The 24650-nt window shown below is 45.0% G+C and overlaps 2 protein-coding genes across 2 annotated transcripts; both read right to left on the bottom strand.

Annotated features, from left to right (window-relative positions):
- Window positions 1–598: 598 nt before the first annotated feature.
- On the bottom strand, window positions 599–20136 carry Spag5 (sperm associated antigen 5). The gene is made up of 24 exons (XM_055620003.1): window positions 19275–20136; window positions 18943–19068; window positions 15951–16921; window positions 15673–15850; window positions 11126–11200; window positions 10066–10158; window positions 9861–9995; window positions 9587–9706; window positions 9264–9356; window positions 9072–9185; window positions 8726–8819; window positions 8366–8513; window positions 8183–8285; window positions 7815–7948; window positions 7483–7624; window positions 3142–3253; window positions 2814–2900; window positions 2438–2558; window positions 2230–2341; window positions 1777–1857; window positions 1513–1668; window positions 1359–1433; window positions 1019–1099; window positions 599–891 (listed from the first exon to the last, which is right to left on the bottom strand). Exons 1-24 carry the CDS (start codon window positions 19323–19325, stop codon window positions 820–822), a joined length of 3474 nt encoding a protein of 1157 aa, XP_055475978.1. The 5' UTR covers window positions 19326–20136; the 3' UTR covers window positions 599–819.
- LOC129686207 (small nuclear ribonucleoprotein E-like) lies at window positions 10645–10937 on the bottom strand. The gene has a single exon (XM_055620005.1). It carries the CDS (start codon window positions 10919–10921, stop codon window positions 10646–10648), a length of 276 nt encoding a protein of 91 aa, XP_055475980.1. The 5' UTR covers window positions 10922–10937; the 3' UTR covers window position 10645.
- Window positions 20137–24650: the final 4514 nt, after the last annotated feature.

Raw genomic sequence — 24650 nt, 5'->3', positions numbered from 1 at the left:
TGGTCCAGGGTAAGGCCACGCCTTCAGAGGTGGGGCACTGAGGTGGAGTGACTTCTCTTCCAAGGTCCCCAGGTTTGTTAGAGATGATGCCCCTCCCACATCTTTGAATCCCTGCCAGACCCCTAGGGGAATGAGATGGATGTGTTTGTCTCTGCCATGGTCAGTCTTTTGCTGTAAAAGGCATTATGCGGAATGTTGGGCATTAAGCTTGGTCTAGAGACATCTAAATGATCAGCAGGTTGGGACAGAGGCCTACCTATCAGGGTGCTCCAGTTCAAGGCATGGAATAATGAAATTGAGTTTCTGTTCTCTGCCCCATATTTACCAGTGCCTGCCACATAGGGGGATGGGGAAAGTGAATGGAGTCTTTTCTGTTCCCTCCAGGCAGTGATCCAGGGAACAGGCAGTCCACTGCCCATTTTTTGTGGTAGCAAGAGAATCAAGCAAAGAAAAGCAGACAGCCCTGGCTCTAGTTGCAGCAGGAGATGGTGACGGGTGCCTAGGCTGCAGGGCTGAGCTGCCCCCTGACTTCATCTGCCCACTTCTACCCCCAAAATAAGATTCAGTAGACTGGAAGGACTACATTAAATATACTTTATTTAAATAGCATAAAACATGGTTGGCTCTATGCCAGTCGGTCCTACTATTGCAGAAAGAGATCTTGAAGGAAACAGGAGTGAAGTGGAATCAGCTTTCAGTTTCTTGGCGTATTGTCCATGCTAGTCCTGAACTCCTGCGATGAAGCAACCCTCCTGCTTCGGCCTCCGGAGTAGCTGGAGTTACAGGTGCATACCACTACATCACACTATTTTCACTTTCTTAGCTTAGAAAGTCTAACAGGCCTTGTAGCTCCTTGCAACTCTTTACCACCTCTGGGACAGAAAGCAGAATCTGGGAAGAGGTAGAGAAAACAATTCTGAATCATTAGCCTGGAGGAGAGAAAACAGAAGCCATTGTTAAGAAGTCACACAGGCTGAGAACCAGAGCTGTGGTTCCTCAGTACCTCCCTCACTTTTACCTCATAGATATGCTGAATAGTGTCATCGAGCTTCTTTAGCTCTGTGTCAGAGCGCCGAAGGTTCTCCTCCAGGATGTTCCTCTAAAATGCAAATAGGTTTCATAAACCCTAACTTAAAAGAGCACAGCTAGCTAATGCGGTGGCGCGCGCCTGTAATCCCAACACTCAGGGAGGCAGAACTTTGTGAGTTCGAGGCCAGCCAGGTCTACAAATGGAATCCAGGTCAGCCAAGGCTACACAAAGAAACCTTGTCTCGGAGGGAAAAAAAAGAAGAGCATAGCTAAAGACAGAGGCAATGGCAGGGTGCTTGCTTTTGGTAGAAGAAAACACAAATCCTTACATGGCTCTGATACTTGACCACCAGCTTCGCATTCTCATTTTTCATCTCCAGGAACATGGCCCTCAGCTTGTCCACCTATAAACATGCCCACATTAATAGGGGCACAGCCTGGGTCCCCATTATTTGCACAGATCCTTTGTTAACACTGACTTACCTCCTGTGAGAGAGACACTTTTTCCTGGATCCAGTTAGTGGCCATCAGCTGACAACTTCCATCTAGCTGGCCTTCCAGGGCTTCCTGGAGCACTTTAGTCTCTGTCTCTGCATGCCGAAGTGAATGTGTGAGCTGGGTCACCTCCTCCCTGAGACTCTGAGAACAAGAGCAGAGGTAACCCAACAGCATCCAGGGATCCTGTCTCTCCTTCCTCCATCACGTGGGAGAAGCAGAAGGCCCACCATCACATCATGGGTAACATACTATGAGCTCGCCACTCTTGTCTATCTGCCCCAGGATCTTCTCGTTCTGCTTCTGTATCACTTCCTGGAGCTCCTTTTCATTCTGTGAAGAAAAGGTTAAGTTCTAAGGAATTTAACTAAGGAAAGGTTAAATTCTTTTCAGCCTTTGCAAGAAGGCGGGACAGAATGTCTGAGCCATGCTCAGCTCTGGGGACTAGTCCCTGTCAATCCACTTCTTATTCAGGACCAAGTTAAGCATGGCACACCTTAGTTTCAGAGCTCTACTTCATCTGCTTGGAGAAGACAGGGCAACCCAGAGCTGAGTCTCAGATATGAAAATGTCTGACCCCAAAAGGGCAAACTAGGGCAGTAGTTGGAAATCCCCCCACTACCTAGATTGCTAGAAAGCGGGTCCCAGTGGGCCGGTGGAGCTGCCCCAGTTCTTTATTGCCCCACTTTAAGGTCCCTCCTTCACCTTGTAGCACAAGCACAAGGCCTGGTTCAGCTTTTCTATGTCTGCTTCCTTTGCCTTCTGGACTTCCTGATGCTCTTCTTCTTGGGCCTGTAGTCTAGTCTGCAGTTCAGAGCTTTGGGAGGGAAGAATCTGGCATCATTCTTGTACTCTGCCCTTGGCATGAGGGATAGTCTTATCACTACCACCACTCACACTGTACAACACTCACATTTTTCTCTGCAGGACCCCGACAGTTTCTTCTTTAGACTCTTGCAGCAGGGAACATAGGCTCTGGAGCTCCTGTAACATAGTACTCATTTCTCCCAGGCTCTTCTCCAGGTCTGGGGTCTCTGAAAGAGAAAGTCCTAGATAGACATACAGCCCTTCTGCCTATAAGGACGGGATACACAACCGCCATTTCCACAACTTTATCTTCCCCACCCACAAGGTTTAAATATCCGGAACATTACAGATCCCAAAAGACAGAAATGAGCCCAAGCAGAATTGAGGTTTTTAGAGCAAAGCACTTCTTACTGCTTTTGTCTTTGTTCCTCACTACCAGATTCTTTGAGAAATGAGGCATGGTCCCTGGAGCCCATCCTAACCTGTAGGCTGAAGGGAAGCTGTTGAGGCTACTCGGGTGAAAGCACTCTTATCACTTCCAAGCAGTGGTGCAGGAGCTGGTTCTGATGCTAAGACAAAAACAAACCACACATGTTCAGCCACATAGAAATCCAAAGCCGTCCTAAGCTACATGAGACCCTGCCTCTAAACAAAAACAAAAACCACAACCATAGAAAGGATCTTTCTGGTGACCCAACCAGGGATCTGCTACAGAGGAAGCAGATTAGACAGTGTCTAGCAGTGTGCATCCGTACCAGCTGAGATCAGTACCAGATCACTTTTCCCTCCCTTAGACCCAAGGTCATTAACCTTCATCTGCTGCTGCTGTCAGGACCTGTTCTGAAATGGCACTATCGTCAGGCAGAGGGTGTTCCTGAGTTGGAGCACAGCCTGTGCTGGGCAGAATGATCTCTGATTCGGCCTAAGGACAAAGGAGAAAAAACTGACCGGCTGTTTGATGTTTTTAGGGTGCTTTCCTGAGCTCTGAGGTGCCCCAACTCTTCCAGAGTGAGCTGGAAGAGCTTTCCCACTCCGACTGCTGGGTCCCTTTCCAGCTTCCCATCAGTGCCTTTCCCTGAGTATGCTTCTGTGTTAGCCTCTCCTGCTACAAGAACTTAAAAAAACAACAAAAAACTTTAAATCTTATAGCTACCACTGTCCTTTCTCTTATATTTAATGAGGAGGGAGGAAGGCAGGCAAAGGCCTATAATTCTTACTTCACTATGTATGACTTGGCAGACAAAGTTCTTGTCAGTGTTCACCACTGGCACCTTTACCTTCTTTTTTTTTTTTTTTTTTTAAACATTCTCTTTAAGAAACATTTTTTATTATTTATTTATGTGTATGTGTATCTGTGTATATGAGTGAGGACAGAGGGATGTCAGATCCCCTGAAGGTGGATGTGCAGGCAGTTGTAAGCTGCCATATGCAATTGCTGGGAATTGAACCCAGGTCTTCTGCAAGAACAGTACGTGCTCTTAACCACTGAACCATTTCTCCAAGCCTGGTGTCCTTACTTTCAAATACAATGGGTACTTCCTGGCTCTTACTTTACTGGGCCTGTTTGACAGTGATTATTAGGCACTTTTAGAAACTTTTTTTTTTTACATTTATTTATTTATTGTGTATGCAGTATTCTGCCTGCATGTGTGCCTGCGTGCCAAAGAGGGCACCAGATCTCATTATAGATGGTTGTGAGCCATCATGTGGTTGCTGGGACTTGAACTCAGGAAGAGCAAACAGAGCTCTTAACTTCTGTGCCATCTCTCCAGCTCTGGAAACTTTTCATTGTAAATCATGACCTTGGATTAAGACCTTCTTCCATGGACAGACCTTTAAGGATGTCGCTATCCACAATTCACAAGTCTTTCCTTAAATTTTGAACTTCACATACCTGCTTGGGGTTCAGTCCACAGCCCCCTTTTTTAACTCTATCTCCACCCTGAATATTTTGCTTCTAGAACACTACAAAAACATTCTCTTCAGACCATCATTTCCACATGAATGACTTTTCAATCTCTTTCACTCAACTTGATTTTTTCCAGTCTCTGGGCCCAAAGAAAAAGACTTATGAAAAAAATTTACCAGCATGTTCCACATTAAAAACTAGTGTGTATAAAGCTAAGTCCACCATTTTCTGTTTTTTTTTTTTCTTTCTCAAAAATCTGTTCCCAGTTCAGTATTTACAGTTCTAGATCATTGGAGAAGCAGATTGTGGCTTGCCAATGGCTTTTGCAATGTTTCAGGAGGACTCATTCCTTCAGTACCGTCAGTGGCTGCTCCTGAGCTGCAGGGCAGAGCTGAGTAATTGAGACAGCTATGTGGCCCACAAAGGTGAAACATTTATGATATGGGAAAAGTTTGCCAGGCCAGTTCTAGAGGCAGTGTCACTTTCTAATAATTTTATGATCATCAGTCAGTCACTCCTAATTCTACAAGAGTCATCAAGTTCAGTTACCTCTACATCCTTTGCCTTTTGTTGTTGTTGTTGTTTGTTTGTTTTGTGAGATAGGGTTTCTCTGTATAGCTCTGTCTGTTCTGGATTTGATTTGTAGACCAGGCTAGTCTTTTTTTTTCCCCTAATATTTTATTTATTATTTATACAGTATTCTGCCTGCATGTGTGCCTGAATGCCAGAAGGTGGCACCAGATCACATTATAGATGGTTATGAGCCACCATGTGGTTGCTGGGAATTGAACTCAGGGCCTTTGGATATATAGCCAGTGCTCTTAACCTCTGAGCCATCTCTCCAGCCCCAGGCTAGTCTTGAACTCACATATCCACCTGCCTCTGCCTCCCAAGTACTGGAATTAAAGGCGTATGTCGCCGCCACCACCACCACCACCACCACCACTGGCTTGATGACAGGAATTTGTTCTTCTACTCTGTTCTTTTTTTTTTTTTTAAGGAACTTTTAAAAAAAGAGATTTATTTATTTATTTCAAATATATGAGTACTCTTTCTGCATGTATACCTGCATGCCAGAAGAGGACATCTGATCCCATTATAGATGGTTGTGAGCCACCATGTGGTTGCCAGGAATTGAACTCAGGACCTCTGGAAGAGCAGACAGTGCTCTTAAATGCCGAGCCATCTCTCCAGCCTTCTACTCTATTCTTTACCCAAGGTCTCTCTTAATTAAGAGTTCACAAATACTGTTAGTCTTGCTTGCCAGCACTTATGTGGGTTTTGGTGAGCCCAGTTCCTATCCTCTTGATTGCATGACAAACACTTTACCAATGGAGCCATCTCTCCAACCTCAAATCCTAAGTATTGGCTGGGTTCATTCAACCCATCTCCTCCTCCGTAGCCCGCCATACCTAGCGTTACTAGTTCACATCTTCAGAACATGGCCCATCTACTTTTCCGGACTTATCTCTAGCCCATTTACTTCCTACACTCTAATTATAAAAATTCTCTTCCCATGCCCCAAACAGCCACAGTCTCTATAAGCAAGGCCTTGCTTGTTCATGCTATAATCTCAAAAATCAACCAAGTCTTGCTGAGTTAGACACTACAAAAAAAGGACACATAATTTTGTGTATAACTTTCTATATATCATTTTCATGCTACCTCTGGATGGTGGGCTTTCTTACATGCCTGCCCTTTCCTATAAACTTCAAAACCTCTACTGCTGGGGTCAGCCACTTGCTTTGAGAAGACATCCTAACTCTCAGAGGTAAAAATGGCCTTCCTTTTAAGTTCCCACGGTAGTCCACACAGCTCATACGTCACAGTGACAACTTTACAACTGCCTGTTTTCCCATTATTTTCAGTGCTCAACCCCTGCTGGAGAACAGGATCTTGGCTGTACCTCTTAACTGTTGAATAATCTAATTAATTCTAAATGCTGACTATCAACAGATTTATTGTTTAGCATATACCATGGAGAAACCAAAAAAGCAAGGCTACATTTCTTTCTTTAAACACGGATACCCAAAGAAAGTTAATACAAGTACCTAAGGAAAGCAAGTGTCAGAACCATGGAGCCTGTGTGATCTCAAACATTCTCCAGGAAGGTGATTTTGGGAGGATTTTCATAGAAAAGAAGAAAGGATTGCCATAGAAAACAGAAGAGAATAGGTATAGAAACATCTGGAGGCCAGGAACAAGATGTGTGTATAGGCAGGTAGTAAGATTTTTGGTTACTTCAACAACCCAGTTATGCTATATGAAAATGTTTTTGTTTTAATCCCAGGTGTGGGGTAAGAGGCTGCTTCACAGCAGGTGATTATGACTTGCCTCATGCACTAGCAGTGGTGTGACCTGTTGCCAGCTGCAGAGAGTTTAATGCTGGGGCCTCTGAGAGGGTACAAGTGGGAGAGCCCCGAAAGGGCCTGTGTTGTCCTTCCCCTGCTGTTGGCCCCACTGCTGCTGCTGTATCCTGCTGCTACATTTGCTATTGCTGGATTGCTAGACGGCTGGATATTCTGAAGATGAAGACTGGACTTGCCTCAAAGAACTCTACATCCCTAATCAGCAGGAAGTAGCCTCTATAGAGGTCTACAACCCCTTTTCCCCTCTAACCTCCTTTCTGTCCTACCAGTATTGGGAGGTTGCAAGGGATTAGGATGGAGTAAGGGTTGGAAGGGTGATAGGTATAAGAACCCAAACAAAATAGATAAGAAAATATGCCAACATAAGCAGCATAATTAGAGCAAAAGGCTTCTCTTTGAACGGCAGAAGAAGGTTTAAGTGACAGGCTAAAGAGTTCTTGAGGGTAACAAAATCATTGATCATCACAGTATGAAGCAAGAGTGGACTTTTTAGGAAGTCTGCTGGAAAGGCTGGAGAGGTAGTAGCTCAGCAGTTAGGAATGCTTTCTGCTCTCCCAGAAGACCTAGTTTATTCAGTTGCTAGCACCCACATGAATATTTCACAATAGCCAGTAACTCCAGTTCCAGGGGATATGACTCCCTCTTCTGGCCCCCACAGGCACCTGCACACATGTAACATAACCATAAATAGATAACTAAATCTTAAAAAGAAAAAGTCTACTCTCTATAAGAAAGATGCAACTGGGAAACAGGAATAAGGCTCAGTGGCTGGCTGGCTGCTTGTTGTATGTGAGGCCCTAAGCTCAGTTCTCAGAACTAAACAGGAAAAGGTAAAGGAAGACAGTGGTGTGGAATGGACACCCCATGTCCTACCTTGTTCTCCCTTAGTTTTGCCTGTAAGAAGAGGGTGACACTGTGGAGCTGCTCCATCAGCAGCCACAGCTCTCGGGAATGCTTCTGTGTCTTCTCCAGGGCCTGTTTCTCATGCTTTGCTACTGTGCTGGCCAGCTCAGCCCTGAAATGCAGGAGCCCGAAGGTGAGCAAAGATCAGGTACTTACTCTGAACACTTCTCCCAGATTCCCCATATTCTAGGAGAAAGAGAAAGAGAGAAAGGCTCGATACTCCCATGGTTCTCTTCAGGGAGACTCTGGCTTCTGGAAGGGCTGGTGGGAAACAGAAGCACTGTGGGAAGCAGCACTCTTACCTCAGGTTCTCCACCGTGTCCTTGAGGTTCTCACACTGCAGGCTGCGTTCCCGGAGCACTTCCAGTGTCGCCTTCAACTGACTTTCCATCTGGCCCAGCTCCAAGTGCACAACCTGACTCTCTTGATCAGCAAACTGGAAAGATAGGAGAAGGAAGGAAGAAGAGGGGTGGATGGAAGGAAGGATGGATGGATGGAAGGAAGGAATAATGGAGGGAAGGATGAAGGGAAGGAGGAAGAATGGAGAAAGAACTTTGGAGCCTGGGACAGAGGCTTCCTCCAGTTCAGTCTCAACTTCATCACAACCCCAGCAGGCACAGGTCACACTCCTGAGGTTCATCTGCCCCTTGCTCCAAGCTGAGCTGCCTACCTCCAGGGTCTCCTTCAGGTCCTGTACTTCCTTAGCCAGTACTGCCTGCTGATGCTGCAGTTCTGCTTGGGTGTGTTTTAGTTCCATTTCTTCCTTTTGCCATCTGCCAAAGACCATCTATTAGATCCCATTCAGACCTCCATGATGGGTCACTATTGTCACAATTACCCGACAGGAACTCACTGAGCAGCCTGTTCCTTGTTGCTCTGGGTAAGTTGACACAGCAACTCCTCCTTCATGGCCAGGTCCTGAACACAACAGGAATGCTGACCCTGTAGCTCCTTTAGTTGGCTGTCTGTGCTAGTCAGAATCTGCTGCTGAGCCCAGAGATCTAGATCAAACGTATCCTAATGACACCATGTGATAAGCCGGGGCACCACTACCACACACACACACACACACACACACACACACTTGCCCCAGATCAAGTTTTTCATAGCACCTCCTTACTCTCCTGCCAGAAGACAAGCAGGTTAACTGTCTGTGCACTTGCATGCACACATGCACACACACACACACACACACACACACACACACACACACCTGCAGTGAGGTGACTATTTTCCAACTTCAGTTGTTCTATTTGGCCTTTACAGTCCTCTAAATAGGCAGAGACTTGTTCCAGTTCCTTCGAAATCTAGAAAAGACAATTTATTTCCTACTGAGTCAGGAACCCCAGAATTCAGTGAAGCATTTCCTATGGATAACAGAGGAAACTTCCAGAACAGCAACATTGTAGAAAATGAAGCTGATCCCCAGGAACAAGTAGAGACAAGACAAATTACTGAAGAGAAGGTTTTGGGATCAAAGGAAACACCTGGGCTCCCACCATCTTACAGCTAGGCAAAGTGAGAGAAAGCAGGCCCAAGCAGCGCCCACTCCAAGTTACCTGCTTCTTTTCCTCAACTGCAGTGTCACGTTCCTGAAGGGCCTGCCGGCTCTTGGTTGTGAGTTTCTTGGTGAGTTCTAGAGACCGACTCAGCAAAGCTGCCCACGTCCCGTACTACCAAAGTAGAGCAGAGCACATTCAAGGATGGGAAACTGCCTCTAAGGGAATGGTGTGATGTCCCCAAATACTCACATCCAGTTGGACTGATGTCCAGTCCTGCTGTAAAGCACAAGTTAGACTCACTGTCTGCTGAGTCAGCTCCTCTTGCTCTGTGTGGAGCCCTGTCTGGAAGGGAAGGTTTATGGAGGCAGCTAAGTGGGAATATGTGACCATCTTCTCGGTGCCCCAAGAACAAAAATGCCCTTAAATTACAAGTTGCGTTGGGAATGGTGGCACACACCTTTAATCCCAGTGCCCAGGAGGCAGATCTCTTGTGATTCAATGCCAGCCTGGTCTACTTAGCAACTTCTCAACTATACAGTGAGATCCTGTCTCAAAAAGGAAAACACAATTACCAATTGGGTCTGGGCTTCCTGTAGAAGGCCTTTGAACTCCCTCATAGATGTCAAATCCTGTTCCAGTTGGCTGATGCGCTGGCTGGCATGCGCACGAAAAGCCTCCAGTACTGCCTCTGCCTTTTAGGGAAAAGGTTGCAAGGACATGGTGTATAACAGAAGAAATGGCACAGAAGGCCACAACCATAGAGACCTCAGAAGCTCTTCATTTCCCCAAGGCAGGCAGTTCTATGTCTCAAGTCATTCCTACAGAACCTTCAAGTGCAGTCCTTACCGAATCTTTGCCTTTAAGGGCCATTTCCTCTCTGTGCCTTGCCTCCTCTCTTTCTGTTCTAAGGCTCTGAAGCTTCGCCTTCAGTTTCTTCAGTACATGAGAACAGGAGGAAACCAGGGTCTCTGCACGCTGAGACTACAAGGAAGAATGAGATGCTGTCCTGCGCCTTCTTCCGGGCTTGCAGTCACACTATCACAATGCTTACCTCCTGACTCACTGTCATTCTGTCTTCGCTCATGTGTGCCAGGGACAGGTGAAGCAAGGGTATCAGTTCTCTTGAGACTAGCATCCATGACTGCTGTAGAGGGGAAGGCAGCAAGGTTAGAGCAGATAAACTCATTAAGCAAGATGAAGAAACACTGCGGGGGAAAAGCCATTGACCCTCTAATTCCAAATTTCTAATTATGAGACATTCTCTCTCTCTCTCTCTTTTCCGTTTTAGTTTTATGAGACAGGGTTTCTCTGTGTAGCCCTGGCTGTCTTGGACTCAATTTGTAGACCAGGCTGGTCTCACAGATCCACCTGCCTCTGCCTCCTGTGTGCTGGGATTAAAGACGTGTGCCACCACGCCCAGCAAATGAGACATTCTTCTTCTTCTTCTTCTTTTTTTTTTTTTTTTTTTTTTTTTTTTTGTAACAAAAACAATCTCACAGCATTTATTGTTAGTGGTAAGGGGCACTAAAACAATAAAACAATACAAATAAAAGTCTCAGACTGTTCTCAGCACAAAAAATGTCTTTAAAAACTGGATTTCCAATCGCAACTTCTCCCGTGTTTGACCATTTCTAGTTGGACACACTTTGGAGCAGAGTAATATTATCTCCTTTTAGCATAATCCGACTCAGTTGTTTTCTTGACTTTGAATCATGAATCTCTTCTGCATCATCTAATACAAGGTTCATGTACTCATCAAAGCCAATAATACAGCCCTCCATCCACACATTCACTTGCTCATACAGCCACACCTGAATTCGAGATCTATTTTGCAAGTGGCTGAAGATGAGGTTAATGGGCTGCACCATCACCTTCTGCACCTTCTGGCCCTGGCCACGATACGCCATGGTAGAAGTCACAAAGACCACATGACTAGGAAGGCCGCCTGGGAAAGCAACTTCCGGAAGAAGTGAGACATTCTTGATAAAAGGTTTGGAATGTTCCCTTCACTGCCACAGCTAAGTATCACCATCTGCTAACCAACCAGGATCCTCCAATTTTTATCTTCACAAGTGCCCCCAGAAGTGGTATAAATTCAGTCAATAACTTACCATGGCATTCCTGGCTTGCTGAAGGGCCTGTCTAATCTCCTTGCTGTCCCAAAGATGCTGAGGTGTCTTAGTGACCTAGCCAAAAAAATAATTGCTCTTTTTAGATGGATAACATACACCAGCAGCCTCTAATGTGGCTTCATGCCAGTAAGTTACAAGAACCATTCATGAGATAGAAACATTAGTTCATAACCAGATGAAGCCAAGTGAGAAGGAAGAACCTAGATGGGGCCGGATACATAGGAAAGTGCTTGCCTTACAAACAGAGGATGTACTTGGAACCCATGTAAAAAGCTGGGATGGGGCTAGAGATACGGCTCAGTGTTTGGGAGTACTCGTTACCTTTCAAAAAACACAGGGTTAGTCCCTCAGACCGGGGTTTGGCGCCTAGCACTGGAACTCCAGTTCCAGTTGACCAAATGCTTTCTTCTGGCCTCTGCAGGAGCTTGTATACATATGGTGTGTACTCAAGCACACACACACATACAAATAAAATAATTAATCTTATTTTAAAAGCTGGATGTGATAGCACACACCTTTAATCCCAGCACGCAGGAAGCAGGCACAGGAGGATCTCTGAGTTCCAGGACAGCCAAAGCTGTTACCCTGGGGGGACTGGGGGAATACAGATGCAGTGGTGGTGTGTGCCTGCAATCTCAGTGATGGTGAGATGGAAGGTGGAGACTGACAGAGCCCTGGAAGCTCAAGGGCCAGTTCAGTCTGGCCTGTGTGACAAAGTTCCAGGCCTCTGTCTAAACAAAAACATAGGAGACGCCTGAGGACTGACAACTTAGATCCCTGACTTCTACACATATGTGCACTGGAGCACCCATGCACACACACACACAGGAGTAAAAAGTTTGCTTTTCAAATGTAAAAAAACTTTTTTAAAATTACATATAGACGTGTTTTGTCTACATGTATGTCTAGGCAGCACATGTGTGCATGGTGTCCATGGAGGCCAAAAGAGGGTGTTGGATCCCTGGAATTAAAGGCAGTTGTGACTTGCCATGTGGGTGCTAAAATCATAGTTGGGTCATTTGGAAGTACAGGAGGAGCTTTTAACACTGAGCCAACTTTCCTGCTCACCCCTCCCCCTTTTAAAATTTTTCTGCTGTACTGTGTCAAAGGAGGCAAGTGCTCAGCCACTGAGTCATGTATCTCCAGTCTGAAAGGATGGAGCTTTTTAGTGGAAAGGTAATGGGAGGTGGGTTGAAGGGTACAAGAAAGGAGGGAGACAGAGAAAAAGGGCAGGAAAGATCAACAAAAACATTGTTTTAAAATGCCATGATGAAACCAGTGTATACTAATTAAAAAATAAAAAACACTAGTTGTCAGAAAGATGCCTCAGCAACTAAGAGCATTATCTAGGACATCATGTGGGAAGGACCCCACAGTCCTGGGTAGGCCACACACACCGCTCAGAGCGGGGCAGTGAGGCAGGTGATGAGATTAATGTGAGGAGGCAGCCAAGCAGTAAGGATATGCACAGTGATGGCAAATGGCTGAAGGGATGTCATTTCCTTTCTCTGGTTCTGCTTCGGTGGCCTCCCAAAGGACCTGGCAGCTTCAGAGGAAAAGGATAGAGGGCAGATCTAAGGACATGAAATGAGGCCAAGGACAAGAAAAAAGATACAAAGAAATTTCAAGAGAGAAACAGGCCAGCTAGAGAAACAAGGAGTCTGTGGTTTCCAGATTCGGGAGGGAAATGGGGGAGTGAAGTTACGCTGAGAGTAACTGCAACTGAAGAGAGGGTTTGGGGCACCATCTCTTCCAAGACAGTCACTACTGTTACTGCAGCCTCATGCTGAGACTCTCCATCCTTTCTCCAACACTATTCTCTTTCTTCCTATGCCTGTGATGCCACATCAAGAGCCTGCTAGGACAGTGCTCTTCATCACTATCTTACAGCAGCAAAAACCAAAAAACAACAAAAATCAAGCTCTCCCGAAGCTCAGGTTGGCGCTTAGTTCATGTGTAGCTGAGGAAGGGCTTGAACTCCTGATCTTCCTACTCTTCCCAAGTGCTAGGATTACAGGCACTTGTAGAACACTGGTCCTTAAATTCCTTTCTTCTTACCCAAGTTTGATTCCCAGCACCCACACTGGACAGCTGAGAAACACCTGTGACTCCTGCTCCAAAGGATCTGACACCTCTAGTCTCAAAAGGCACATGAAAAATAGATTTTCAGGAAAACAACACATCTTAAAAGAAATAATTTCCTCTCATACCGTCAAAGTAGAATTTTTTGGTTTTGCTTTTGTTCCTGGCTAAATTTTTTTAAAAAACACTTTTATTTATGTGTGCGACTGCTTGTTTGGATTGTTGATCACCATGACATTACAACTCCTTTTTAAATTTCCTAGTTTTGCTTTTTTGTTTTGAGACAGAGTCTCTGTGAGGTCCTACATATCCTCACTGTGTAGACCAGGCTGTTCTCAAATTCACAGAAATCTGCCTGACTCGGACTCCCAAGTGCTAGGATTAGAGGTGTGTGCCACTGTACCTTGCTTTTAATTTCTTTTTGTTGTTGTTGTGTGGGGTTTTGTTTGTTTGTGTTTTGGGTATTTTGAGACTAGGTTTCTCTGTGTAACAGAGCCCTAGCTGTTCTGGACTCTCTCTGTAGACCATGTTGGCCTCAAACTCAAGAGATCCATGTGCCTCTGCTTCCCAGGTGCTGGGGTATGCCACCACTCTGCTTATTTTTTATTTTATTTTTAATGAGTGTACAAAGCAATAGGTTTCATTGTGAATTTTTAAATATATTTTTTTTAGTTTTTATGTGTATGAGTGTTATGTTTATGCACACCTGATGCTTAGAGAGGTTAGAAAAGGGCTTCAAATCCCCTAGAACTGGAATTAAGGATGGTTTGAGGCACCACATGAGTGCTGGCACCTAAACAAAGGCCCTCTGAAAGTTCGGCAAGTGCTCCTAAGTGCTGGAACATCTCTGCAGCTCCCAGCACTGTTTGTCATACTTCGTTTCCTCTGATGCTGCCCCTTCCCTCTCCCTAGGCCTCCCTCCTCCTTCACTGTCACATGTATATCATTACTTTTGCTTTGTTTTTTTTTCTCTCCCTTTATTCATTTCCTTTTCATGATCCCCTCTAGTTTTATGACCTTCAAAAACACATACAACACTAAAATCTAGTATCTGTATAGGAGAGAAAGCATGCATTATTTATCTGAGTCTGGCTTATTTCACTTAGGATAATCATTTCCAGTCCCATGCATTTTCTTGAAATAGTATTCTAATTTTGATCCTAATTCTAATCCTAAATACAGCCAGTGAATTTATTTGCAGTCAACAGATGAAGCTTCTCTCCTGAATGCAGATTACTAAAATTCCCACAGTAGAACATGATTCAGCAAAATTCATGACTTTTCCATTCTAACAATACTAAAAATCCTTTTGCTAAATAACAAGAATAACTATGGCATGTCACCCAAGACTAGAAACTCCTTTGGGGATATATGCCAAAAATCTTAGTGAACTTTCATCAGAAATGTTTAATGAGAGGCTAGCAAGATGGCCATGCAATCCTGTCAACTCCAGTCCTATCCCCACAACTGACAACGCTGACAATGAAGAGAACCAACTCCCAAAAGATGGCCTCTGGCCTCAAGGTGTTGTGGTCCTTTCAATCAATCAATCAATCAATCAATCAATCAATCAATCAATCGATTTCTCACTCGCTCTCATACACATACACACATACACATTCATGTTTAGGCAGTTCGGTTGAGTCAGTGAGTTGAGAGGCAGTGAAGAGTTTGTGACAGTTCAGTTTGTGGAATTCGGAGGCAGTTTTTACCAGGAGAGTTTTTCAAAGACAGGTTAAAGAGACAAGCTCAACACAGGTGAAGACAGAACAAGCCAGAGAATGAGAAAGAGCCAGAAGAGCTCAAAAAGAACCAGAAAGGGTAAGCTTATTCAGCAATAAGTCTCAGAGGCAAAAAACCATTCTAGGCCTAGGTAAGGTTGTACCAAGGCTAGAATCTTCTAGGACTAGGCCTAGGTTAGCAGACAGGGGCAGTCAACCTCCAAGACAACAATTACATCAGGCAAATAAAAGTTACTTTTATAATTAAAGGCATGTGCCACCTGGTAAAAACTGCCTCCAAATTCCACAAACTGAATTGTCACAAACTCTTCTTCACTGCCTCTCAACTCACTGACTCAACCGAACTGCCTGAACATGAGTGTGTGTGTGTGTGTGTGTGTGTGTATGTATGAGAGCGAGTGAGAGATTGATTGATTGAGAGGACTAGCAATCTTTAGCTGTTTTAAAAAGACAGGCTAGCCTCAAACTCTCTGTATAGGGCAGGCTGGCCTTGAATTTGAGGTCCTCATGCCTCAGCCTTCTAAATCCTGGGATTATACACAAGTTCCACCATACCTGGCTTAACAGCTCAGTTTTCACAGATATTCTATGACTGAGCCTGTGATTAAGGCATTGTCTTTTTCCCTCTGGCAGCTTCTCAGCTTAATTTCTGAGGCAGAAGGCCCATCGGGATCCTCCATGCTCTCTGAGGAAGCTTCTTACCCCACAAGGAGAGCTGTCAGTCTGAGTGCCACTGTCTTGAGCTTCCTGGTGAGGGACAGTCAGCTGGCTCTTCCAAGCTTGTAGCTGGTGGGAAAGAGCTTCCAGCAAGACAATGGAATTCAACAGGTTCTCTTCTAAGTCGTGTCGGGACAAGGCAGTCAGATCCGGAGGACCGCAGCTACCACAGGAAAAGAAGCAAAAACAGGAAGGGGAAAAGATGCAAGTGGCAGGTCCAGAGTGTTGAGATCCAGAGGCACAAGCTTGGAGGGGACACTTACCCCAAGAGGAGGCGTTCTGTCTCTGAAGTACTATCTTTGGCATCTACTTTCGGTGGTGCTGGAGGAGTAAAGGAAGTTCCCACAGAACAAGTGGAGAGTGGTGTATTGCCAACGGCAGCATCCTGAAGTATAGAACTAGGAAAGGATAATCTCTGGCAGAGATTTTGAAGCATGACTGACATATTTACACCTTTTTCAAGCCAAGCCAATGGGGACATCCAAGTCTCTGAATCTAAGCCAGGAATCCTATCAGCATCTTCTGTTGGGCCTGGAACTTCCTGGGGTCCCATTTCTACTAGACCTGATGCCAGATATGAGGATGGGATATCTTCTGTATTTGTATCAACTGCTTGATCTCCCAGTTCAACCTCCTCAGAGAATGTGGGAACACTCTTTTCTATTTCCTGTATAACTCTGTTCTCTACTGTTTCCTCTCCTGGATCTACATGATCAACAGGGAAGGTTTTGGTCAAGATAGTTGAAGGAGAAAGCCAAGCCACAGAGGAATTCAAGCCATTTTCAGAAGGTACTAAGTCCTCAGGTGCAGCTTCAGTATTACTATCTTTCAATGGAGGATCCTGAAATGTAGGATCCTCAGGCCTGACAGCAACAACTTCGGTAAAGCTGTCTTCCACACAAGGTGTCACCTCTGCTGTGGTGTCTAAGTGAGCCTTGGGTAGCAGGTCTTGCTGCTGCCCTAGTGGAAAGGGTAAAAGAACCATGGTATTAAGTATACGTTCATCAATTGGTTCCACTACAAAGTCATCCATTGTTTCCACTGCTCTCCCAGATAAATGGAGAGCAGAGTTGCTTTCAGGCGTTGGATCTGATTCATGCTGACAAGTGTCTATGTACTTTGAAGGATGGCTGAACTGTTCTGAAAGGAAGTTGTTTTCAGTATTGTTAAAATTCACTGGAGATGAGTTCTCTAAACTGATAAAAGCCACTGGAGATGAGCTGTTGAGACTTTCCTGCCAAAAGAAACAAAAATAGTCGATGAACACAGTTAGTTCAACCCTCAACATATAACTGTGGTACATCATAATACCCAAACTCAGACAAAAAAACCCAAGAGTCCTTATTATCTTTTCTGAGTAAGAAGTTAGCTAAGCCTTGCTGGTCACTACACAGAACCACCAGTGGGAAAAGGCTGGAAGCCACTGGATCCTTATGCATCCCATACACATGTAGGGACTCCCACCATAGTATCAACAGACCAAGCATATCTATTCATGTCAATGGGAGACTTTAGATTGAATATGACCTTGCCATGTCCTTTTCTAACGCCATCCTACATCTAAGAGATATGGTAGGAGGGCCCAAATAGAGGATGGGGATTTTTAAGTGCTCTCAGAATCCAGAGTTATGCCACAGTGACTCAGGGAATGCTCAGGGGTGCCAGCCTGGTGGTGGCCCACGCCTTTAATCCTAGCACTTAAGAGGCTGAGGCAGGCAGATCTCTAAGTTTGAGGCCAGCATGGTCAATAGAGTGAGTTGGCCTGTCTCAAAAAACTAAAATAATAATTACAGTCCCTGAGCAGCCAAAGCAGGCCCTCCCCCCAAAAGCTGTCAGAGCGCCTCCTTCCAGGTCCAGTCTACACTGCCACAGGAGCAGTCAAAATGGTGGGTCCTGTCAAAAAGGCAGCTCCTATTAGAGAGGTGACACTCCTCAGCTGGAATTGTCTACAGGGGCAGCACCTCCTCTCCAGTCTGTGTTGGCTGACTCAAGCTGCAGGGAAAGGCCTCCCTGCAGTGGACTCCCTTATAAACTTTGTAAATTTTGCATACTTTGTAAACCCTTAAGGCAGTAAAGTGGCCAGGCACCTGCCTGAGAGCTTCAGCAGACAGGCCTCTTCCCCAGACCTAACTGTCACATTATTTCCAGCCTCTGCAACTGTCACAGAGGTCATTTCCAGCCCCTCAATAGGACCCATCCCAGGTTATCCTAATTTTAGGTGAAAACTGAACAAAACCCTACCAATCCCTGAGCAGCCCAAGCTCGAGACTTGAAATTTCACCAATTGTTGCTGTGGAAATCTCTGCCTAGAAAGCTCCTCCATACTAAGGAATCCAATATAAAGGCTATGTCTGCTCAGTTCCCTGCTGTCTTCTCACAGAAGCAGAGGCAGCCACTCCTGGATTCATCCCTCTAATAAATCTCTCTTAAGAGATTTGCTTCGGGCTGGAGAGATGGCTCAGAGGTTAAGAGCACTGGCCAATCTTCCAAAGGTCTCAAGTTCAATTCCCAGCAACCACATGGTGGCTCAGACCCATCTACAATGAGATCCCATGGCCTCTTCTGGCCTGCAGGCAGAATAATATATAAATAATAAATCTTTTTAAAAAGAGAGAGATTTGCTGCCTGGCATGAAGAAGCAATGAAGAGAAGGATCAAAAAAAGTGGAGTGGAGCGCAGCTGGGAATACCCTCCCCGGTAGCTGCAATGCCTCCACTGAGGCCTCCTCTCAGAGCTGTGTAGTTCCTGGGTTCCCATGTCTTTTAGGATGCCCTTCCCTTCCATCCTAGCAGGAAGGTCAACAACAGCAACAATAACAGCAACAAATAATAATAATAGAAAATACTCCTGACTAAAGTACAGCTCGGTATAGGCAATTCTTCAAGGTGTTTAAAGTACTGGCTACAGGAAAATTCTAACTATCTCGGAGGATGGAGAGACTCTGTCTCACTCTTGTATCAAACAAACCTCTCTCCATAAACGAGCCAGTGTAAGAATTTCTCAGGAATGTGGTAAAGGTCAAACGGGAAAAGAGGTAATAAAAACCAACAGCTAAATAGAGGTGCGGGTTCTCAGTGGATTCGTTTTAACCACCCCAGGGCACCTCTCTGTTGGCCTGAATAGCTGTAAATGGATGTCACAGAAGTAGAAGGCTTCATTATCGTTATTAATTACGTTCCAGCCTTGGCCCTTTATTCCTCTGAGCACTCAGCCTGGCAAACAGCCCAGCCGTAAAGCTGCCTGGGTGAATCTCACCTCCTGCTCCAGCTTTTGCAGGGTTGAGGTCAGCGAGGAGAACATGGGGGGTCCTTTCCCTGAATTGGTGACGGCCTCGGGCTGCAGTTTAAGCTCTCGGAGAGGAGTTCTCATCACTGGTTTTCCCTGAGAGAGAGAAAGCGAGTGTGAGGAAACTTGGGCTCAGCTAAGCGCGCCCCTCCTCCCTCCGGAAGTGTTTTCCTGCAACGGCAAAGCCTCGGGGCCAACAAAGCCTCCCGCCGCCCCGCTTGGGTGGACTCGGACGTCACCGGCCTTCGCCCAGCCGGCGCCCCGCCCTGGTAGCACTCTGTCCGCAGGAGTTCTCTCCTCACCGGTTGGGGCGAAGGCGACAAACCGAGATTCAGTGTTTTCACCCTCCACATCTTCAAGTCGAGCACTTTTCTGACCAAGTTGAACGCGCCACATTCACCCGCCGCCTCTATTTGAACCCAATACGCGCTTCCGGATTGGATGCGGGGCCGCAGTGCGTCCCGGTGGGCGTGACCTCGCTCGCCACGCCCCCAGCGGCTTCGGTGCGCTTAGCCTAACGCCTCCACCTGGGGTTCAGGAGGGTCTGTGTCTTCTGGTAATTGACTCTGCAGGCAGCTGCAAAGTCAAGGAATTCTGTGCCCTGGCTCCTTTCCCTCAGTAACCGAGGGAACCGCACTTCACTCAGGATTGGGCTGTCTAGGCCTAGGTGCGAGTGTCATAACGGCCTGAGAGAGTCCCTAAGTGCCCAACTTCTGCCTTCAGGTAATGCCTCTTCAGAATGTCTGGGCTTTTCTTTTGTCTAACCTCGGAAGCTGCAACAAGATTACTAGAGTAATAGCTGCCATGTACTGTTCTGTATGATAAGCCTTATTAACTTTTTGTTTTGTTGTGTTTCTCTGTGTAGCCCTGGCTGTCCTGGAACTCACTCTGTAGACCAAACTGTAGCTTCAAACTCACAGATCCACCTGCCTCTGCCTCTCAAGTGCTGGGATTAAAGGCGTGTGCCACCACTGCCTGACTCTCAGCCTCTTGAATGCTGAGATTACAGGCAAATCTGGATCTTTTGTTGTTTGAGACAGGGTTTCTCTGTGTAAACTTGGCTGTCCAGGACTCCCTCTGTAGACCAGGTTGGCCTCAAACTCGCAGAGAGTCGCCTGCCTCTGCCTCCTGAGTGCTGGGATTAAAGGTGTGCACCACCACCACGTTCGGCTAAATCTGGATATCTTTAGAGTAGGAAGAAAAGCAGCAAACCGAAAAGGAACTTAAATATTAGAAACTGCAGGAGCCTTAGGGTATGCGTTCTGAGAACTGTTCAGTACCTTCCTACTGACTACATGGAGCTTTGAATTCTTTAAATGGGAATGTAATACAGGTATAAAAGGCACACATTTCAGACCTCAAAGGGAAAAATCCTTAGAATTACTAAGGATTACTAATACTGAAAAATTTAGGCATGCCAGGTTAAATAAAATATATTAAAATTTCATGTTTTAAAACCTTTTGAGGGGCAGTGATGGCACAGACCTTTAATCCCAGCCCTTGGGAGGTAGGGGCAGGCAAATCTCAGAACTCAAGGCCAGTCTCCTCCTCTACAGCTCCAAGACAGCCAAGGCCACACAGAGAAAGCACTTTTCTTTTTTTCTAAAGATTTATTTATTATGTGTACAATGTGTTTCCATGTATACCTACACACCAGAAGAGGGCACCAAATTTCATTTTAGAAATTTGCAAGCTATCCTGTGGTCGCTGAGAATTGAACTCATGACCTCTCGAAGAGCAGCCAGTGCTCTTAACCTCTGAGCCATCTCTCCAGCCTGAGAAAGTACTTTTTGAACAATCCTGGCTCTTGAGTCCTGTGAATGCTCTTGAGCTTCGAATTGAGCAAGGTTTAGCAAAAGATATCTCAAGGAGTATTTATGGTCCTTTCAAAAAAGACCTAGCAAATAAATAGTGGGAGGCAGCAGGAAAATCCAGGCTGGTAACTTTTAGCAAAAGCTTGCATTACACAAGTGTGAGATGCTCAGTCCTTGTGGCAGTTAATATGTCAGATCCCAGATACACTCATACAAAGACAGGTTTTCCCAGTAGCAATTATGAATAGGGAGGGTTAGATAAAAAGGAAAATAACATAACAGCTTGGTACCAAAATCACAGTTGTGGTAAGTAAAACAATAAAATGCAAAAATGAATTAAAGGCAGACTTATAAGTCTACTCACATGTAATGACCTAGTGTATGTGCATTTGTGTTTAAACACAGGTATAATGTACATAGTTTTGTTAATACATATATAGACTTTCTTACAGATACTTCAATGCTTAAACAGAGATGTCTAGGATTAATTAGTGCTTTCTTTTTACTATCACAATCTTGCTAAGGAGCTGAGGCTGGGATGGAGGGGTTACAGGTTGTTACCAAAGCTTTTCCCTTCTTTTTTTGAGATGGTTTCTGTGTAGCCCTGGCTGTCCTGGAACTCACTCTGTAGAGCAGGCTGGCCTCAAACTCAGAGATCCACCTGCCTCTGCCTGCTGAGTGCTGGAATTAAAGGTGCCTGTCACAACAACCAACCATTGGAATTATTTAAAAAACAAAAACAAAGGAGTGTCTCAGCTATTCCAGGTTAGCCTTCAACTCACTATGTAGCCAAGGAAGATGACTTAAACTTTTTAAAAATATTTTTTAAGAGAAATTTTATTTGAGATAGAGTCCACCATACAACTCTGGGTGGCCTGGAAACTGCTATGTAGACCAAGCTGGCCCCCTCAGTGCTGGGATTAAAAGTGTGTGCCACCATGCCTGGCTACTGTCGCATTTTGTCCCGTTCAACATATTATAAACCTTTCCTAGGCAACTGATGTAAACCTAATTGATTTATTTTTTTATATTTCTCATTCCTAATTTTGAAAGTGTTCTTTTCTATTTTTAGTTCTAGGTTTGAGGCTGGAGAGATGGCTCAGTGGCTAAGAGCACTCGTGTTGCTCTTACAGAAGACCCAGGTTCAATTCCCAGCATCCACACAACCCTCACAGCTATAACTCTAGTTCCTGGGATCCAATGCCTTTTGGCCTAACTGGGCACCAGGCAGGCACACAGACGGTACAGAGACATACATGTAGGCAAAACACTCAATTTTTTTTTTAAAGGTCTGGGTTAAAGACATGAACTTTGCCATCACATTGCATACATTCAGGTTTGGGTTTTCTTGTTTTGTTTTAAAGATTTTATTATATAAACAATGTTCTGTCTACATGTGTACCTGCACGCCAGAAGAGGGCATCAGATCTGGTTGCTGGGAATTGAACTGGGGACCTCTGGAAGAACAGCCAATGCTCTTAACCTCTGAGCCATCTCTCTATCTATCCTTATTTTGTTTTTACTTTGGGTGTGTGTTAGAGAAGAGAGCTGAGAGAGAGAGATAGGGTTCCACACTGAGTTAAAGTTGAAGCTGGCCTCAATGCAGCTAAGATGACCTTGAATTTCTGATCCCCCCACCTCCACAATGTTGTGATTACAGAATTTTGACATCGCACTTGAATCAAATCCAGGGTTTTATGAATATTCATATACATATATCATGTCACTAATGGTTTGCTTTTCATTTATTCAGTGTGTGTCTGTACATGTACACACTACACGTGTGGAGGTAAGAGGACAACTTGCAGGGCTTGAGTCTCTCCTTTACCATATGAGTTTTGTCAAGTCCAAAGGAAATTCCATTTTGCCAAATTTTGGCAGTTAAACAAAAGTCAGCATTCCTCAGGAACTTGTGAAGCCAATTCCCCCTACCAAAAGGAGGCATTTCCCTTATCACTGGCAGAGGGACAAAAGCTATCTGTGGTGCCTATTAGCATTTCAAAGCATATGCTGGCCTCCAGGCTTCCTCAGTATCACAAGTGCCTGGTACACATTCAGATTCCATGCTGGAATCTCTTTCAGCTCCTCACACCTCCTTCCCTACCCTAAACTTTTCCAGCTCATGAGCTTCCCTCCCCCAGCTACTCATTCTCCTCCTAACGCTATTTTAGCTAAGCTCACTGTTTGTCTACATTTCTCTCCTCTCTGTTTCTCCTCCACCTTTCTGCTCCTGCTTCTCATGGCAAGTCCATTCTGCTGGCCATGTTAATTTTACTATTTTCTCTCTCTACTCTGGACTCTTTCAGATGCTTCTGGCTATACCTCTCTCATATCTACAATAAAAACCTTCCCTTTGCCTGATGGTGGCAGCACACATCTTTGATCCCAGCACCCTGGAGATAGAGGCAGGTGGCTCTCTGAATTCCAGGACAGCCAGGGGTATACAGAGAATCCCAAAGAAAACAAAACCTTCCTTGGAATGGTCATGTCATCAGTCTATACAGGTTCCAGATACCAAACTTCTATCATCAAATTGGGCTGCCAAGAGCCTTTACTCATGCTAAGATGACTTTGCTGGTCTTAGATTTTCTTAGAAACACAGGCGTGCCTATGTAGCCCAGGCTAGTGTTAAGCCAGGATTCTTCTGCCACTGCTGCCCTGCCCAGGTGCTGAAATTCAGGTGTATACCATCAAGCCATTTACCCCTGCCTTTGAAAAACATCACAAGGGATGGAGGACGTTACTCAGTTGGTAGAATGCTTGTCTAGCATGCAAGGTTTGATCAGCATCACAGAAACTGGCCTTGGTGGTACAGGCCTGTAATCTCAGCACTCAAGAGAGTCAGAAGTTCAGGATCATCCTCTGCTACTATTGAGTGTGTCTCAGAAGAGATGGTTCAATGGTTAAGAGCAGAGGGTTCCACTCCCAGCACAAACATGGTTTATAGCCATTCATGACTATAGTTCCCTCTTTTGGCCACCACAGGCACTACCACCACAGCATGCTTACATACATGTAGGTACAAGTAACTATTTTCAAGAAATAATTGATTTTAAAAAATGAGAAATCTGAAACCTGTTTCCCTCAGTTAATAACCAATGTTTGGGGCTGGTCTACTCAGTGGTGGTCTGCATAGAATGCACAAGACCCTGGGCAACACAAGAGATAAAAGAAAGAGGGATTGCAATGCCTGCGTTTTATACCCCAGATCTGGACCAACAGACTTGTTTAAAACATACTGAGACAGCTGGGCACAGTGGGACAGACCTGTAATCCCAACACTTAGAGAAGCAGAGGCAGGCAGATCTCTGAGTTTGAGGCCAGGCTGTCTACAAAATGAGCCGTGACAGCCAAGAGTAAATAAAGAAACCCTGTCTCAAAAAACCAATAATAATAACAATAATAAGCTTAAGGCTAGTGAGATGGCTCAGTGGTTAAGAGCACTGTCTGCTCTTTCAAAGGACCCAGGTTCAATTCCCAGTACCCCCATGGCAGTTCACAACTGTAACTCCAATTACAAGGGATCTGACACCCTCACACCAATGCACATAAAATAAAATTAAATAAACTTAAAAAAAAAATAAGTTTGCTCGGTGTAGCATAAGACAGAGTTTATAAAAGACCCAATCCCAAACTTTCCTTCTTTATTTTCTGATCCCCTAGTCCTCTGCTGATTTAGGTCAAAAGGGAAAACAAACAAACAAAAAACAACTCTGAATCTATATGGGAGAAAATGATCAGTCTAATAATCCTTGTCTTTTTTTGCGGGGGAGGAGGCTTCAAGATGAGATAAGGTTTCTCTGTGTATCCCTGGGTGTCTCGAAACTCACTCTGCACACTGAAATGGCCTTAAACTCAGAGAGA

Source organism: Psammomys obesus, unplaced genomic scaffold (genome assembly GCF_907164565.1).
Source record: "Psammomys obesus unplaced genomic scaffold, mPsaObe1.curated_primary_1811, whole genome shotgun sequence".
Taxonomy (NCBI): domain Eukaryota; kingdom Metazoa; phylum Chordata; class Mammalia; order Rodentia; family Muridae; genus Psammomys; species Psammomys obesus.
Note: the sequence above shows the minus strand (reverse complement) of the source record. Positions and strands in the feature narration are given on the sequence as shown.

Bases quoted from the DNA above. Each gene is read 5' to 3' on its own strand.
- LOC129686207 (XM_055620005.1), bottom strand. From the start codon at position 10,921: ATGGCGTATCGTGGCCAGGGCCAGAAGGTGCAGAAGGTGATGGTGCAG.
- Spag5 (XM_055620003.1), bottom strand. From the start codon at position 19,325: ATGTGGAGGGTGAAAACACTGAATCTCGGTTTGTCGCCTTCGCCCCAA. The intron at 3,254-7,482 runs GTAGGACATGGG...CTTTGTCCTTAG, and splicing joins CAAAACTAAGGGAGAACAAG to GCCGAATCAGAGATCATTCT. The intron at 2,559-2,813 runs GTTAGGATGGGC...TTTCTCTTTCAG, and splicing joins AGCTTCCCTTCAGCCTACAG to AGACCCCAGACCTGGAGAAG.